The sequence below is a fragment of the Anopheles nili genome, chromosome 3 (assembly GCF_943737925.1).
Source record: "Anopheles nili chromosome 3, idAnoNiliSN_F5_01, whole genome shotgun sequence".
Taxonomy (NCBI): Eukaryota; Metazoa; Arthropoda; class Insecta; order Diptera; family Culicidae; genus Anopheles; species Anopheles nili.
In genome coordinates this window covers 31010024-31024681 of record NC_071292.1, presented here as the reverse complement: position 1 = coordinate 31024681, position 14658 = coordinate 31010024, and the positions used below count along the sequence as shown (strand labels likewise).

At 42.7% G+C, this 14658-nt stretch overlaps 4 protein-coding genes across 4 annotated transcripts in view; 1 reads left to right on the top strand and 3 right to left on the bottom strand.

Annotated features, from left to right (window-relative positions):
* LOC128724061 (thrombospondin type-1 domain-containing protein 4) overlaps positions 1-3054 on the bottom strand; it is a 71488-nt gene extending 68434 nt beyond the window's left edge. The window contains exon 1 of the mRNA XM_053817826.1: positions 3044-3054. Coding sequence (XP_053673801.1) covers positions 3044-3054 — 11 coding nt within the window. The remainder of the gene's footprint in view (positions 1-3043) is intronic.
* Positions 3055-6396: 3342 nt separating this feature from the next.
* LOC128724060 (potassium/sodium hyperpolarization-activated cyclic nucleotide-gated channel 1-like) lies at positions 6397-8645 on the bottom strand. The gene is made up of 8 exons (XM_053817825.1): positions 8516-8645; positions 8014-8437; positions 7740-7932; positions 7357-7657; positions 7090-7284; positions 6895-7034; positions 6686-6829; positions 6397-6612 (listed from the first exon to the last, which is right to left on the bottom strand). Exons 1-8 carry the CDS (start codon positions 8643-8645, stop codon positions 6397-6399), a joined length of 1743 nt encoding a protein of 580 aa, XP_053673800.1.
* A 1202-nt stretch (positions 8646-9847) lies between these two features.
* LOC128723643 (gustatory and odorant receptor 22) lies at positions 9848-11949 on the top strand. Its single transcript, XM_053817405.1, has 5 exons — positions 9848-10596; positions 10884-11029; positions 11153-11349; positions 11560-11721; positions 11800-11949. The coding sequence occupies exons 1-5, from the start codon at positions 9848-9850 to the stop codon at positions 11947-11949; spliced, it is 1404 nt and encodes a 467-aa protein (XP_053673380.1).
* A 100-nt stretch (positions 11950-12049) lies between these two features.
* LOC128723644 (40S ribosomal protein S11) lies at positions 12050-13941 on the bottom strand. Its single transcript, XM_053817406.1, has 4 exons — positions 13912-13941; positions 13333-13449; positions 12891-13096; positions 12050-12285 (listed from the first exon to the last, which is right to left on the bottom strand). The coding sequence occupies exons 1-4, from the start codon at positions 13921-13923 to the stop codon at positions 12162-12164; spliced, it is 459 nt and encodes a 152-aa protein (XP_053673381.1). The 5' UTR covers positions 13924-13941; the 3' UTR covers positions 12050-12161.
* Between the last annotated feature and the right edge of the window lie 717 nt (positions 13942-14658).

Here is a 14658-nt window from a genome sequence, read left to right as displayed (position 1 = left end):
CGAGTTTTTTTGTGTTTCATCCCGACTTTAGCCCGACCTAGCCGACAAGATGGAACCACAACGACCACGGTTTCGAGTGCGGAAGAGCGAGTGTAAAGTCAGTTATTAAGGTAATTAAAATTACCCCTTTCTTATCGCCCGCGAGGTCGTAATCATTGTCACCACCCTTGGTATCGATACACGAGCCGCCCAACTACTGCTAGCGCTGACATCATCTATCTTCTAGCGAGGCGCTGTCGACGGAGTCATCGCCTCACTCGCCACGGATCCCATTTCCGTGGTACTTTCTCCGGTGATTTATGTGCTGGTGGTTTATTGTTTATGATTATTATTACTTTTTAATTGATTTTGTGCCCCATCCAATTGGGCCGCCCCCGGGGGAGCGTACCTTAGAGCGAAGAGCATGGCCCTGTGACTTTATCGGGGAAACCGGAGGGTCCTGTTATCGCACCGGCTTCCACCCAACGGAACGTTAGCTCCAATTTGGCCATCGCCACCGAACCGATCGAGACCTTAGGACGGCGATGATCATGATGATTTGATTCTTTTTTACGGCTGTCACCGAAATCATTTATGATTTATTTTGCCCCACTTTGGTGTGGCATTTTGCTTTGGCGAAGCTTGCTCCCATCCCGAGGTTTCTCAAAGCTTGCGCGTCTGAGAAATGCGGTCCTGCCATTTGGCACCGAATTCCCACCATTGTCGTTTGGCCAGAGGATTGAAATGAGATGAAAAGGGTACGTCAAGAAGAAAAAAAACCCACGCCAGTTTGACGTTGATCTTTGGGCAAAAAAGGGCCCGCTTTTTCCGGGCACTTTTCGCCGCCCGAACGACCTTGGGTGGGTGGGATGTTGAGACCGAAAATCAATAAAGTGCCCAGATTTTATCTTTCGCTCCCAAGTTCCCGGCCCACCGGGCTCGAGTATCGCGCAGTGCCTCTTTGCGAATCGTACTTTCTGGACAGTTTTTCTTGCTTCAGCGTTTGCCTTCTTGCATGGGCAGGCCGGCGCGGTGAATGATTGAAAATACTAAACCTTCACAGTTAATGCGAACGGTGTGTGTGTGTGTGTGCAAAGGGGTTTCAAATCCACCCTAATCGGCACCCCCGGATGGGAGTTCCTATTTTCGGGCGTTATCGGATGGTATGCCGACGAAAAAAGGGCGCACTTTACAGCTTATCAAGCGTTTTTCGGTGGATCATGGATTGGTCGCAAACTTTACTTCGTTTTCCATTTTCCACGTCCGGTGGGTTCGAAAAGCGCGGTGCCGAACGGAGATGGTGTATATCATAAAAAAAGCATAAGAGCGGGGCCAGGACCTGATAAAGGGACACACGGTGAATGATGCAAAAATAGACTCATTTAAACCCAGATTCGAATCAGCTCTGCTACCGCACACTACCAGATAAGGGATGCATGGAAACGTTCTTGGCCGCACAGGGTTCTGTTGATCTACACAGATGAGAGCAAGGATAGCCCATAAAGGAATGGCTCGTGAACCCCTTTTGTGATGGGAATAAAAGTTTTATTTTGACCGAGCCATAAAAGGACTCGCAAATGGAAAAGACATATAAACAAATTACAATTTATCTGATTAGTAACGGCCAAAATGCGGGAAGGCCTACAAAAGAAATGGCATTGTGCAACTTCAGGGAGTTGACGAAACGAACGTGCATTTATTTAACTAATCTGATTTTTAGATCCCACGAGAAGCTGCTGTTTGAAATTATACAAATTTATATTTTACATTTGCAACTCTTCTAGTATAGAAAACAAACAGAAATAGCTTGGTGCAAGCATGTGACGATCCCTCAAATCAATTGTTAATCAAGGTGGAAGCTTTTATCCGATTTTGGATTTCATCCATGTGCATATATATCTACTATCTCGAGCATATGTAGAAATAAAAGGACTCGTGACATGCGATATCCACCATCAGTGGCAATATCGACTATCATATTTCACCATGGAAAAGATTAGAAAACGAGTTTTCCAGGTATTCATATTGAACAACCGTTCCATGTAACGGAGTGTGTTCCATTTTCAAAGCAAAGGATAACATTTAAAAATAATTGTTTGTTTTGGGATGAGTTTTCATTTCAAATAATAAGTACACCATGCTCATTTTAAATAGAATTTCATACAAGCTTTACGATAAAATCCTAGTCTATGGCGATGGACCCCATGTATTTAGAATCTCAAACAGTCTTCAAAATGGTCGAATTTATTTCATTTTCAAAATCGTATCCCGTGCTTTAAACTCGGTAAAATTCAACATTCCAAATAAGTACCGAAATACGATAGCTACCAGTTGGCCAAAGTGACGTATGTGTTTCGCATTCGATCATAATTCACGGCGTGAATCGAGCCGGGAAATCCACAAAGAAATGGCATAAAAACGACATCCTCGCGTTCTCCTCGTCACCACGTGCCCTGATTAAACGTGTTTCGGCATGAATCGAGCTCTTCATAATTAAACATGCAACACAAGATCAGCCAGCCCGCATGCTGGACGTTATTTAATCTGCACACACCGAGGACCTATAATCCGCCGGTAACCGTAGGAACAGCAGCAACAGCAGCAAGTGCAAACCAGCAACGGCTTCAATCGACATTACCGACCGGCAGCCAGCTTTGGCGAGGGCCAGCTGGTGGCCACGAGGCGATAATTTAATTGAAAGCAGATTTCATTGCGAAAGCGATTACGGAGCAAACACCTCACAGTCCCACGCCGGGCTGCACCCATCGTTCGCGAGGGAAATGAAATATCACACCCATATTAGTGACCGCAAATAATTGAAATCGAATCACAGCTGAATGGGAAATCCTTATTTCCCACCGACAAGCTATGATGCACTCACACACAAGTAGCTTTTACGATTTTTCGCGAACGAACTGTAACGCATAATAATGGTGGTTTGGTTCATGACAGCATCCCCATGCTGAATTATTCAGCTTGTAATGTTTGTCCCATTTGTTGCACCATTATTACACCATAAAACGATCAAACACGGTAATACGAACAAACAAAATGTGTAGCTTACCAGAGTGTCATTTTTATATCTCTTTGTTATGGTTTCTGCGTGAAGAGGACGTTCGTTTTGTCGAAGGACAACGCCGCGGACGCTTGCCGCCAATTGCCGGGAAATGTTTTAACCTGCTTCACACCCAGCCGGCAAGGCGTTCGAACGAAAAGCTCGTTTCGTTTAAAATTAATTTTAAACAACGGCACCCAATCATGCACGAGCCATTGGCACGGCAGCAAGGGATAGGGCTTTCCTGTCGGAAAGTTTTCCACTGCGGCACGAATCGTTTTTTCCACAACACTTCTACACCTTCGCCCAAAGGGGCACCATTGCCGTTGTCGGGCACATATCGACGGACCACTTTGGAATATATTAAATTTCGTCGATCACTTCACGTTTTCGGTTCGTTCCGACGATACGCCAAATAACACACCGAAGTTGATTATTTCACGAATTCACGATACTCGAGCAAATAGAACGGGAATGAAATTAAATTTGATAGCCAAATCGAGTGTCACCAGCTTGGGAAAACTTTTTTCATTTCACTTGTTTAAATTGTTTTTCGTCCCTACTTGATATCCCTTTTTAGCCTTTTGTCTGCTTTTCGCAAACCGAATGAGATTATGCTGCGAGGAGAACAGTTTTGCAGTAAAACAGATGATCTCACAATTTCCGGCTTATTGACGCTGCACTCGTATTTTACGTAGCTCAGAAAACAAGTCCGGACAATCACTTTACCACTGTGCCACTTCGTTGGCTGACTTCTCGAGCAGCTTCAACTGTTTGCTCAATATTTCGTTAAGTCGAGTTTCATTGAAAATGAAAATAAAAGTCAACCGATTATGAACACCTTTTCAAACTCCTGCGCTATCGCTGCGTACGATCGTTTGATTTTCCAACAGCGTCTGTAAACGGTAGGACTAATTAGTTTTTACGATCCCATCAAGTACCTATTCTGTTCGAGCTCATCTTCCCACGAAAGCACCCGATGTTGTTATCGACACTCCTGGTCGCCTATTGAATTAGCGAATAAACCCAAAACATTCGCCCGTTTGCGTTCTACATTCCTTTCCGTTCGGCAGCTGCCAGACACCATTGGCACACCTTCCTTTTTTTTATGCGTGATTGGTTTAACTACCGATTCTGGCGCAGATGGCCTAGATTCTCACCGCCCTCTAGGCCTTCCATACCTGTCATACATCCGAGGATGATTACGCTCGACGCTTCTTTTCCCTGGGATCCAATGGAGGCTTGTCTAGCCGAGATTCACGGGCGATTACGATGCCTCTAACTAGCCGTAATATGCGCTATTTTGGTAGAGTTCGATGATGCGTTACCAATGAAGCCAACTAAACACCCCCGGCCACGGTGCCTTTTGGGGAGGGATGCTCAAGTCAACCACAAACAACAATGGTTTACGAGCACGCTCTTCGTCACCCTTGCAGGGCTGCAGAAAAGCTCCCCAGCTTCTCGGGGTGCACTCGCGGCTAGCATTGAATTGGCAGCCAAGCGGGAATGGGATATATATATCGGTAACAAACAGAAGCGGAGGAGAAAAAAAAATAGTTATCGGTAGCCAACACAGTAGCGACGATTGACAATCGATCCATCAGAGGCACCAAAGCATCAAAGGGGGCGTTGGCGAACGAAAAAGCACGCAGTTAGCAACCCACCGTTTACAATATATTCACCACAATTAATTGACTGTGATTAATTGTGGTCGCATGCAGGAGGAACCATTTGCCGATGGCGCATGAGCATGGCGAGCTGGCATGAAATTCCGACACGCCAAATAGGTGGCCAAATCGAACCAAAAAAAAGCAACGCGGACACGTGCTGCTTCATCAAAAATCATCACGCAGTCACGCACATTTCTTCGCCATATTTTTATGGCCAAAAACTTTGTCATTGGCATGGTGTGGCCACGGAGTCGTTGGCATGGCTCGAGAAACGCTCGAAAGAAGCACTATCCTGGCTGCACGGAAGAGACGAACTGCTTATCTTTACACGTTTATTGTATGCATGAGCGCGATTTTTTTCGTTTTTTGGTGTTGCCACTTGACATGGAAATTAATGATATGCAGAACTTGACACTCGAACCGATGATGTTAAACGCTCCCGGCGCGTGTTTACAAAGGCGAAAGGACGAAAAGGATTCACCCACTCCGGGATTCTCCGGTGGGTACTCCGAAACAATACCACGAAGGGTGTGCTGATGGATGATCTCATGCGCGGCGTGATCGAGTCACTTCCAAAAACGTGCAGAACATGACGATCGGAAAACTACAGCCCAACGCCATCGCACGCCACCGCACGCGTCGAAATTTCAAACATAACTAAACGCCATCGGCAGCACCAACGTCTTGGGGAGCGGAACTCTTCCCGTGGCGCGCTTTCAATGTGTATGCTATGCATCGTACGCACGCCAGAAGACCGGCCGGAACCAGCTGATGTGTGGCGATGTGTAGTGGCCCTAAAACTAACCGCACCACGAGGGTTATCGCGCAGTCGGAGCAAACGACAGCATTCGAAGCTCGCGTCAGACCCGTGATGAAAAATGTTTCCGAAGAGATGTGATCTATGTTTTGCTTTGCTTTTCCTGGTCGTTCTTCTTGTGATGGCGCTGGGACGTTGGTTTTGGTATTTTGTAAGCGCACTAGTGCGCGTGTAATTTTACATCAAAGGTACTTTTTCAAAGCGTTCTTTTGCATCATTTTAGATGTGGTATTTGAGGCGAATAACAACGCTATTGCTGTACTACACACAACCTGTTCGTGTGAAAACAAATAAAAGTAAATAAAATCTAGCAAGTATTAAATACATTTCCACCAAATGGATATCCCATAGCAAAACATATATCTATGTAAGTAACTTTATAGATTTGTAGTTTTGTTGTTTAAAAAAAAAATATTTTTTTCATACAATTCATTCTGAAATACGAGCAATGGGGTATATAAAGCCAATAAAAAAGATGAAAAAAAGATATGATGTAAAATACTTTTGAGTTCTCACATCGCTTACGGAGCAGATTGCCGGTGAAATTACGGAAAAATAACGCGTAACGAATTTTTTTTTATTCGTTCAAAATGAATTTGTTCTCATTTGCATACGGTGGGGCGTTGCATAATTGACTTATTTCCCAGGATCGTATTGCCCTCCCGTACCGTATCGATGCTTGATTAATGCGATACAATAATGGTCCATCAGGTTTTCCTGATGCTCATAAACTGTTTTTACACAGCCGCATCATCAGAGGTGTCAAAAAACATTATCGATTTTGCACATCAAGCATAAACGCACCCGAAGCGAATTTTCGATGTACATGAGCATCACGGCATCGGCCCAGAGGATCGGCTCGCGCAGGCTTCCAATTATTCCGTAATCTTGATCTCTTTTTGGCCCATTCCTGTCTTTAGCAAGTAGTTCTTGTGCTGTTCTTCGAGCACTAGCGTAATCTGCATGCGCTTGTTGGCCATATCCTGCAGGCGCTTATACACTATATGCTCGGGTGAAAACAGTCCTTTGAACACCTTTCGCTCGATAACGTACACCTGTGTGAACTCAACCGCGACCACGCTGACAATCCGCTGGAAAAAGAATGGAGCATAAAGCATCATTTTGTTAGTTCCCCGTGATCCAAAAGAGCTCCTCCATAATTACCTTTTTTCGTGTGAACATTGACACTTCGCCAAAGTTATCGCCATCGGCCAAGTGGCAAATTTCCTTGCGACTATGAGTGTAGACGGCCACCATGCCAACGATGATGAAGTACATCTTATCACCAGAAGAACCAGCTCTTATGATCTGTGAGAGCGAATGATTGTTAGGTTGAATGAAAGAATCACACAAAAAAGGGTGCTCTCATTTACCAGATCATCTTGCAGGTAGATTTCCTTTGTCATCCTTTCCACTAACGGAAGAAGTGTATCAACTGCTATACCGTCGAATATTTTTACGGTTTTCAAAAACTTGGTCGCACTATAATCCGTGATCCGTTTTTTTAGGGTATCTAGCAAACAAATGTATGAAATATCGTCCCACCCAGCAGTGCCACAATACATTACCAGATATGCTTTCCATAATGATATCCTCTTGAAAAAAGCAGTGCTCGTAACGCTTTGCGTAATAGTACAGCAAACGATGCTTCATATCGGCCGAGTGAAGCTGCTTCGTTCGAACGTAAGTTTGTAGTTCATTGGTAACTTCCGCGTATTTTCTATCCATAGAGCTCATTATTTCGACTAAATTGATTATTTGTACTGCAACACACAAAAGCGTCAAGCAATCTTAACTTTGTTCCAATACACGCAGATTACATCGTCGAAACTTACGAAAAATGCAAATTTTAAACATATATCCAATCATGATACACACCGCGCTGGAGATTTTCGATCGAGGATCCTTTGGAATCTCACCTTCTATGAAACTGAAGGCAAACATGAACCACGAAACGGAATACAGGCAAACCGCGTACTGATAAAAGGCTTCCGTGTAGGACAAGCCGTCCAACCCAAGCTCTTTGTCCCACTCGAATATGGCAAGTTTGTACAAGCAAATGCACCAGTGCACGATAAGGAATGATGTTATTATGATGCGCAACACGTAATACTTTAGTAGATCAATTTTGTAGTACTGCAAAAAAGGTTCCATAAATAATTATAAAATGTTAGAAGATGAGCAGAAATCAGGGTGAATCCCAAATGCCACGTTCTACCTCGAAAACATTCTCCAAATATCCCCAGATATGGCGCAGTGAAACCAATTTCAAAAGCGATATACTGTAGATAAAGTTCAGTTGTGATGATTCAACTTGCAAGTCCTTCAATTGATCGTTAAATAATCCAGCCAACGGTGTAATCGGTAACATGACGAATATATCTATTAACATGGCACTTTTCAAGTAATTTCTGAAATATTTTCCAAAACGTAAAAGTGTGAAACAATGCTACGGAACTCCTCTAAGTACGTAGAAATAGTTCTTTACTCACAGCAGTATCTTTCCATGGTGCAGTACGACTTTTTTCTTGGCTTCATCTTCCTCCAAGTAACCAGTAAAAGCTCGAACAGCAAAATCAAAGGAAGCCATGATGTTCATAACCATCGTGATGGAGTAGGCTCTACCGCTAATACGCACTAACGATGTGAAACAAAGGACGAATGGCCAAAGCAATGCAACAGTGCAGTAGTATACAATCAAGCACATATCCCAGTAGAACCGGAACCGACTGAACGGATGGATAATGTACCAGTAGTCGCTACGCACGTGGCGAGCTAGTTCGTGGCGGTACAGATAATGCGACCGGAAGTGCAGTTCCGAATTCGGATGATACCTATCGATTAGAAACAGGCGTCGTAAGCGAAATGCTAACCCCTTCCGATTCGCAATACGCTCGGTTAGTACGTGATCATCATCTAAAATGCGTAACAAATTAGGAAGAGAATGTCCTGTGCTATCAGATGCGTACCATGAAACACTGTCAACGACGTTACCTTGTAGGTGTTCTGGCAGTTCAAACGTAGTTGAGTCTCCTCGTGGAGAAGCGTTATTTTCCATGGAAATATGATCAGGCAAAATGAAAGCAGATACCCTGCTGTACCGAGGAGAGCTTTTCGCAGCCATTGAAAACGCCACCTAAAGACTGAATAACGTTCGGTAAAAACAAAACAATTCCTTTGACGACTCGATCCAGGTTTAGTAGAATATTATTCTTCAAATAATAATGAAATAAAGCTTAACTAATTAACCACGAAAAGTAAAAACTTGATTTTTTTCATCATTAACTATTCAATGATGGTTATTCAATTCTTGAATATTGCATATTATTGTTGAATAATAATAACATTATTATTATTTCAGGAATATTTTATTCATCATAATTCCTACTTCGAAAATCGGATGAAAATGAAAAGTTGTTTGAATAAAAAAACCTTTATTACAATATTGTTCAATGTACCTTAAGTTCTAGATTTGAAAAAAAGCCCTTTACAATCGGACTGTTGTGTTCTCTTTTTTTTAAGATACATATGAAACACTTTAAATATTTCTTCCTAAAGTGTATATTGCACAAGAGTAAATATTTAATAATTTCAAGCCTTTTTAATCAGCTGCAACTATGCATGCCCCTCCGTTGCACAAACGCTAATAAATGTTAAGTAAAATAAACTCACCGAAATCAATCATCGACTGTCCAATGACGGCAACGACAGTCTAGTGCCAGCAACGATCGAAACTGCAGTGTGACCAACAATCACCAGCGGTCATTACATAGCAGCATAGCAGGAACCAACGCAATGCATTATGTATGGCAGGCAAACAGAAAACATCGATCGTAATATTGTTTTAATTACTGTTCCGGCGCTACCACAAAGTACTATAAAACCTTCAATGCCGCTTGGCCACGGTTTATTGTTGCTCGGCGTTCATTAGAAAACCTTCTGTTTTCGTAGCCCTTCCTCTGGTTGCAGTTCACTTGCCAGTGGGTCATATGGGTCAGTAGAACTATTTCCACGGTCTCGAAGAACAACTTGCACGATTGAAAAAGCGGTCCTGTGGGGTGAGCGCGAATAACAACAGCATCAGCAGCCGACAAGAAATCGACCTCAAAATCTTATCTCGCGTTGGGTCTGGTGTAGAAATTCAAACCTCATTCGAATCCGGATCCACCGAGAGAAGTTGGCCAGAAACGCGCGATCACACACCCGCCTAACGTACATAATTTGTTTTAAGATAACAGTGAAATAGCTGCACCTCGTTGGGCTTACACCCAGAGCGGTGTTTCATCATCGTTGGCTGAGAACGGATAACAACCCCTGGCGGGCACAATGATTCACTCACAGATGGAAGACTCACAGTACGAGATCCGGCATCAGGTGCTGAATCCGAACCAGCGCCAACAGCTCGAGGATAGGCGTCGCATTAAGGAGCAGTTGCACCAGCTCGAGCAAGACAACGAATCTCCAACGCACATGTACCGCCGTAAGCTCAAGATTGCGACAGATGTCAATCTCCTCGACCAGCATGACTCGTTCTACCATACCACCAGGAGCCTGCTGGTACTTTTCCAGATCATGGGCGTTATGCCGATTATGCGCAGCCCGAAAGGTATCGATATGCCACGCACCACATTCACCTGGTGCTCGAAGGCGTTTCTTTGGGCGTACTTCATCTATGCTTGCGAGACAGTGATCGTGCTGGTAGTGGCCAGAGAGCGCATCAACAAGTTCATCTCGACCAGCGACAAGCGATTCGATGAAGTGATCTACAACATCATCTTTATGTCGATCATGGTGCCGCACTTTTTGCTCCCCGTTGCCTCCTGGCGCAATGGGTCTGAGGTGGCCAAATTCAAGAATATGTGGACAGATTTTCAGTACAAATATCTCATCGTCACCGGCAAACCGATCGTCTTTCCGAAGCTTTATCCCATCACATGGGCACTGTGCATCATCTCGTGGACGCTGAGTTTGGTAATCATCCTGTCTCAGTACTACCTACAGCCAGACTTTCAATTCAGTCACACGCTAGCGTACTACCATATTATTGCAATGCTCAACGGTTTCTGCAGCCTCTGGTAAGTTATCTGGCATAGACAAGTTTACCACGATTAGTTTCTTATGTTGCAATGAAAAATCCCCACGATCTTCCATATTATTCGCAAGAATCGTTATTGTTTTATCTATGTTCTTTCTCAGACATTATAAACTACAAAAGAGTAGCACAAATGTCGCGTTTTAGCATGAAAATTCCTTTCTGTCCAGTAGCTAGTTTATTTCAAACGCACATAAGCAGTTACGGAGACCACGTGGTCCTTATTTAAATGGACGTTTCATGTTGCTTTTGGTATTCAAATTTGAACAGGTTCGTCAACTGTACCGCTTTTGGCACGGCAAGCAAGGCCTTCGCTAAAGAGCTGACAGACGTACTGGCCACAGAACGGCCGGCAGCGAAACTGACCGAATACCGACACCTCTGGGTTGACTTGAGCCACATGATGCAACAACTCGGTGTGTGTGTGTACCTGCGGAGAAGCCATGGCTTCAATCCTCGTAGCATATATTATGTTGACCTTCCTGTTGTACATACCCAGCGAAACTTTCTCACCGGATATTACCTCCCTTTCGTTGCAGGAAAAGCGTACTCCAACATGTACGGCATCTACTGTTTGGTGATATTCTTCACTACCATTATCGCCACCTACGGTGCGCTGAGCGAAATTATCGAGCACGGCGCAACGTATAAGGAAGTGGGTTTATTTGTCATTGTTTTCTATTGTATGGGTTTGCTGTTCATAATTTGCAACGAGGCTCATCACGCATCAAAGAGGGTATGTATTTTAAGGGCTTTTTGCCCACTTTTGGACAGCGATCGAAATGGGTCGTCGCAATCATTCCCGCATGCGCGTCTAGCGACCGTGATCGTTCGTCGGAGTTGCTTAGTAAAAGCCTCAACAAAGGCGCTATCATTTACTGAATGTAAGGGATTGTAATAGTCGGATCGTAATAAAATTTCGCCATCTTTTACAACCTACATTCAGGTCGGACTAAACTTTCAGGAACGGTTACTGAATGTTAATTTGACCGCGGTCGACAAGGCCACCCAAAAGGAGGTAGAAATGTTTCTCGTCGCTATCGATAAAAATCCCCCGACAATGAATCTCGATGGTTATGCCAATATAAATCGCGGACTGATCACATCGGTAAGATATGAACCATTCCGCTTTACTAAACAAGCGTAAGAAGCACATATCTGACCATTTTTCGATCCGTTATTACAGAACATTTCGTTCATGGCCACGTACCTAGTCGTCCTGATGCAGTTCAAACTGACATTGCTTCGACAGAGCGCTAAAAACGCTTTTATTTCATCTTTGAAGGCAAATCTCTCACGAATTCGAACAATCGAGGCGGGGAAAAACAACACCTGAATGTGTATACAGTATCATCGTATTACGGAGTCTTCAACTAACTATTACAGTACATCCACCGATAACATGTAACCCAAAAATGTGTGAAATAAACACGTTTAGTAGATTTTTTCATCTTTTATTCCTCTGCTCCAACGTATTCATGATCTTCCATGACGTTCCTCCTTATCTTAAGGATAGGCGTATAACCTCATTTGTCAGCAGCTTGCATTTCAGAACTTGCTGAACTTCTTCTTGGAACCGGCCATTTTGCTGACCTTCAGCACATTGAAACGCACGGTTTTGGAAAGAGGCCTGCATTCACCAACAGTCACAATGTCTCCGGCTTCAACATCACTAAGAATATAGAGAAAAAATAAAAGAGAAATATTAGTAAATGAAGGAAAAATATCAAATGATTAAAACGTCCCAAACTAATGAAATTAAATTTAGCTTCAACGAGTATAATTTGACCCTGAAGTCGTTACGTATATGGAATAGGGAACTATGAATCTAGATTTGTATCCACGAAATATCCTGCTCTTGTTTGATATTAAAAAAGGTTTAAAATGGCACTTTAGCAATAAGGAATTTGCAATGATCTATTTTTTGTGGGTTTTTGTAGGCTTTCAATTCGAAAGATCTGACTAAGGTGGATGATTAACTTTTCCTTATTTGTATTAAGTACGAAATATTTACCAAAAAATATTTGCATAGCTGTGCTTGTTCATTATTTTTTTGTTCAAATTAAATGCATCTTATGATTCGAAGTAAGATACACTGTAGCAGCCAATTGCATCGAGGCCATCACAGGATGGCGCCGGGAATATTACGCTGCCAACTATTACTATCGCAAGTTATAAATGGCGTCACTCTAACAGCATACCGAATGACACAAAGTGCACTTGCGTTGCCCTATTCACCTGCACAAAACCCGAGAAACGAATCATCATTAAACTTACCGGAAGCATGGCGAAAGATGAACGCTCATGTTCTTGTGCCGTTTCTCGAAACGGTCGTACTTCCGGATGAAGTGCAGATAGTCACGACGGATCACAATCGTACGATGCATCTTCATTTTGCGCACAACCCCGGTCAGGATACGTCCACGGATAGACACATGTCCGGTGAATGGGCATTTCTTGTCGATGTAAGTTCCAGAGATGGCCTAAAATAAGAAACAAGAAAAGCAGTGTTCTTACAACGATCTTTTCTGATCAAACCGCAACCTTATTAAGGATATGTGGCTGGACAAATAAATCAGAAGGATATTAATTGGGTTTAATTGATACGTTATCCTCATTTGAGTATCGGAAGACCATCGTGAAAGGGTATCATCAAAAAATCCAGTCACAAATTCGTTACTCCATATCGGGAGTCTCTTTACCGACAGAAAATACATACCTCTTTGGGAGTCTTGAATCCGAGACCAATACTGCGGTGCATACGCAGTCCCCTCTTCTTGGTGACATGCTTGCGGTTTAGGTTGATACCCAGCTGCTTCTGGAACGCACGGATATTCTAATGGAAGGATAACAGCAGAAGATAGAAGTGAGGTTAGATACACACCGTAGTTAGGGAAGTAAACAAGAATCCCGCACTTCGCGTTTCACGCAATTTTCTTTGCAATCAGAAGTGATATTAAGATTTGGGTTTTAATCTGACAATCTTCACATTTGTATCAGCAGACCGTCATGAAAATTTCATCATATCGTGGCACAGAAAATCTCTTCCCAGTCCTCGAACTCACCGTAAACCGACGGCTGTCACATTCAGCTCATCGGCTTACTCGATTAACAACTCGAGCGCACATGGACATTACAAATCCTCGTTTACAATGCGCATAGGCTTTTTTTGGCGTCTATTTAATGTCCACACGTACTACTAATGTTCTTCTTTTCAATTATTCACGCAAAACTATTTCACGGGGCTTTTAGTATCTATAAAATAAACTTTAACCACGCACTTCGCTCGGAAACGTACCTGATCAGCCATCTTTGCGTTGAGAAAAAGAGAGAGAAGAATGAAGGAATACAGGAAGCGTGTCAACTGGCGAGCTGAGTAAACCAATCCGCTCCGCGAGAGCAATAAATCCGGCATGATTCCGGAAGTTGCATATTTAGTACAAGTCAAGGCAGATATTTTAAATTTTGATGAAAAACTAACGTTATAAAATATAAAACAACATACCATATTTCATCGGGTATAGTGTGCACAACAAAATGCTAATAAATTAGTACCTGCGCACTTTATTTGGAATTCAACAAATCAGTTAGTGCAATTAGCTGAATAATTTTTAGCCGGGAAAATTTTACCGGGTGAAACAACACATTGAAAGCAAAGCTGATTAATACTTTTAGTTTGGTTTTCTTTACCACGTGGTTATCTCTACAAAGATAAAGATTTAGACTTTGATAACTTAGTAACTTGATAACTTGATAAGACCATTAGCGATGATGAAGAATTGAAAGGATTTTGAAAGGATTCGAAAAGTTTTTATCCCAAAAATTGATTGTAAAATTTCAAGTGCGCACCATACTCGTATGTTAACTGTACTCATTGAAAAACGGTCTTTTTAAACTGGTTTTTGATCACCATGCTCTCATGAACTATATAAAATAAATAAAAACTTTTCATTGAATAAAAATTGAATTAATATATCGCATATTTTTGTACTGTGTAAGCCCATCACTATGAAGAAAAGATACTCTTTTGGTAGAGTACTGTCAA

Coding starts and splice junctions, on each gene's coding strand:
- LOC128723643 (XM_053817405.1), top strand. CDS start 9,848: ATGATTCACTCACAGATGGAAGACTCACAGTACGAGATCCGGCATCAG. Junction 11,350..11,559: donor CTCATCACGCATCAAAGAGG/GTATGTATTTTA, acceptor ACCTACATTCAG/GTCGGACTAAACTTTCAGGA. Junction 11,722..11,799: donor ATCGCGGACTGATCACATCG/GTAAGATATGAA, acceptor CCGTTATTACAG/AACATTTCGTTCATGGCCAC.
- LOC128723644 (XM_053817406.1), bottom strand. Junction 13,097..13,332: donor GATTCAAGACTCCCAAAGAG/GTATGTATTTTC, acceptor TTCTTATTTTAG/GCCATCTCTGGAACTTACAT. Junction 12,286..12,890: donor CATCTTTCGCCATGCTTCCG/GTAAGTTTAATG, acceptor CTATATTCTTAG/TGATGTTGAAGCCGGAGACA.
- LOC128724060 (XM_053817825.1), bottom strand. CDS start 8,645: ATGGCTGCGAAAAGCTCTCCTCGGTACAGCAGGGTATCTGCTTTCATT. Junction 6,830..6,894: donor TCTACCTGCAAGATGATCTG/GTAAATGAGAGC, acceptor TCGCTCTCACAG/ATCATAAGAGCTGGTTCTTC. Junction 6,613..6,685: donor CAATGTTCACACGAAAAAAG/GTAATTATGGAG, acceptor TTCTTTTTCCAG/CGGATTGTCAGCGTGGTCGC.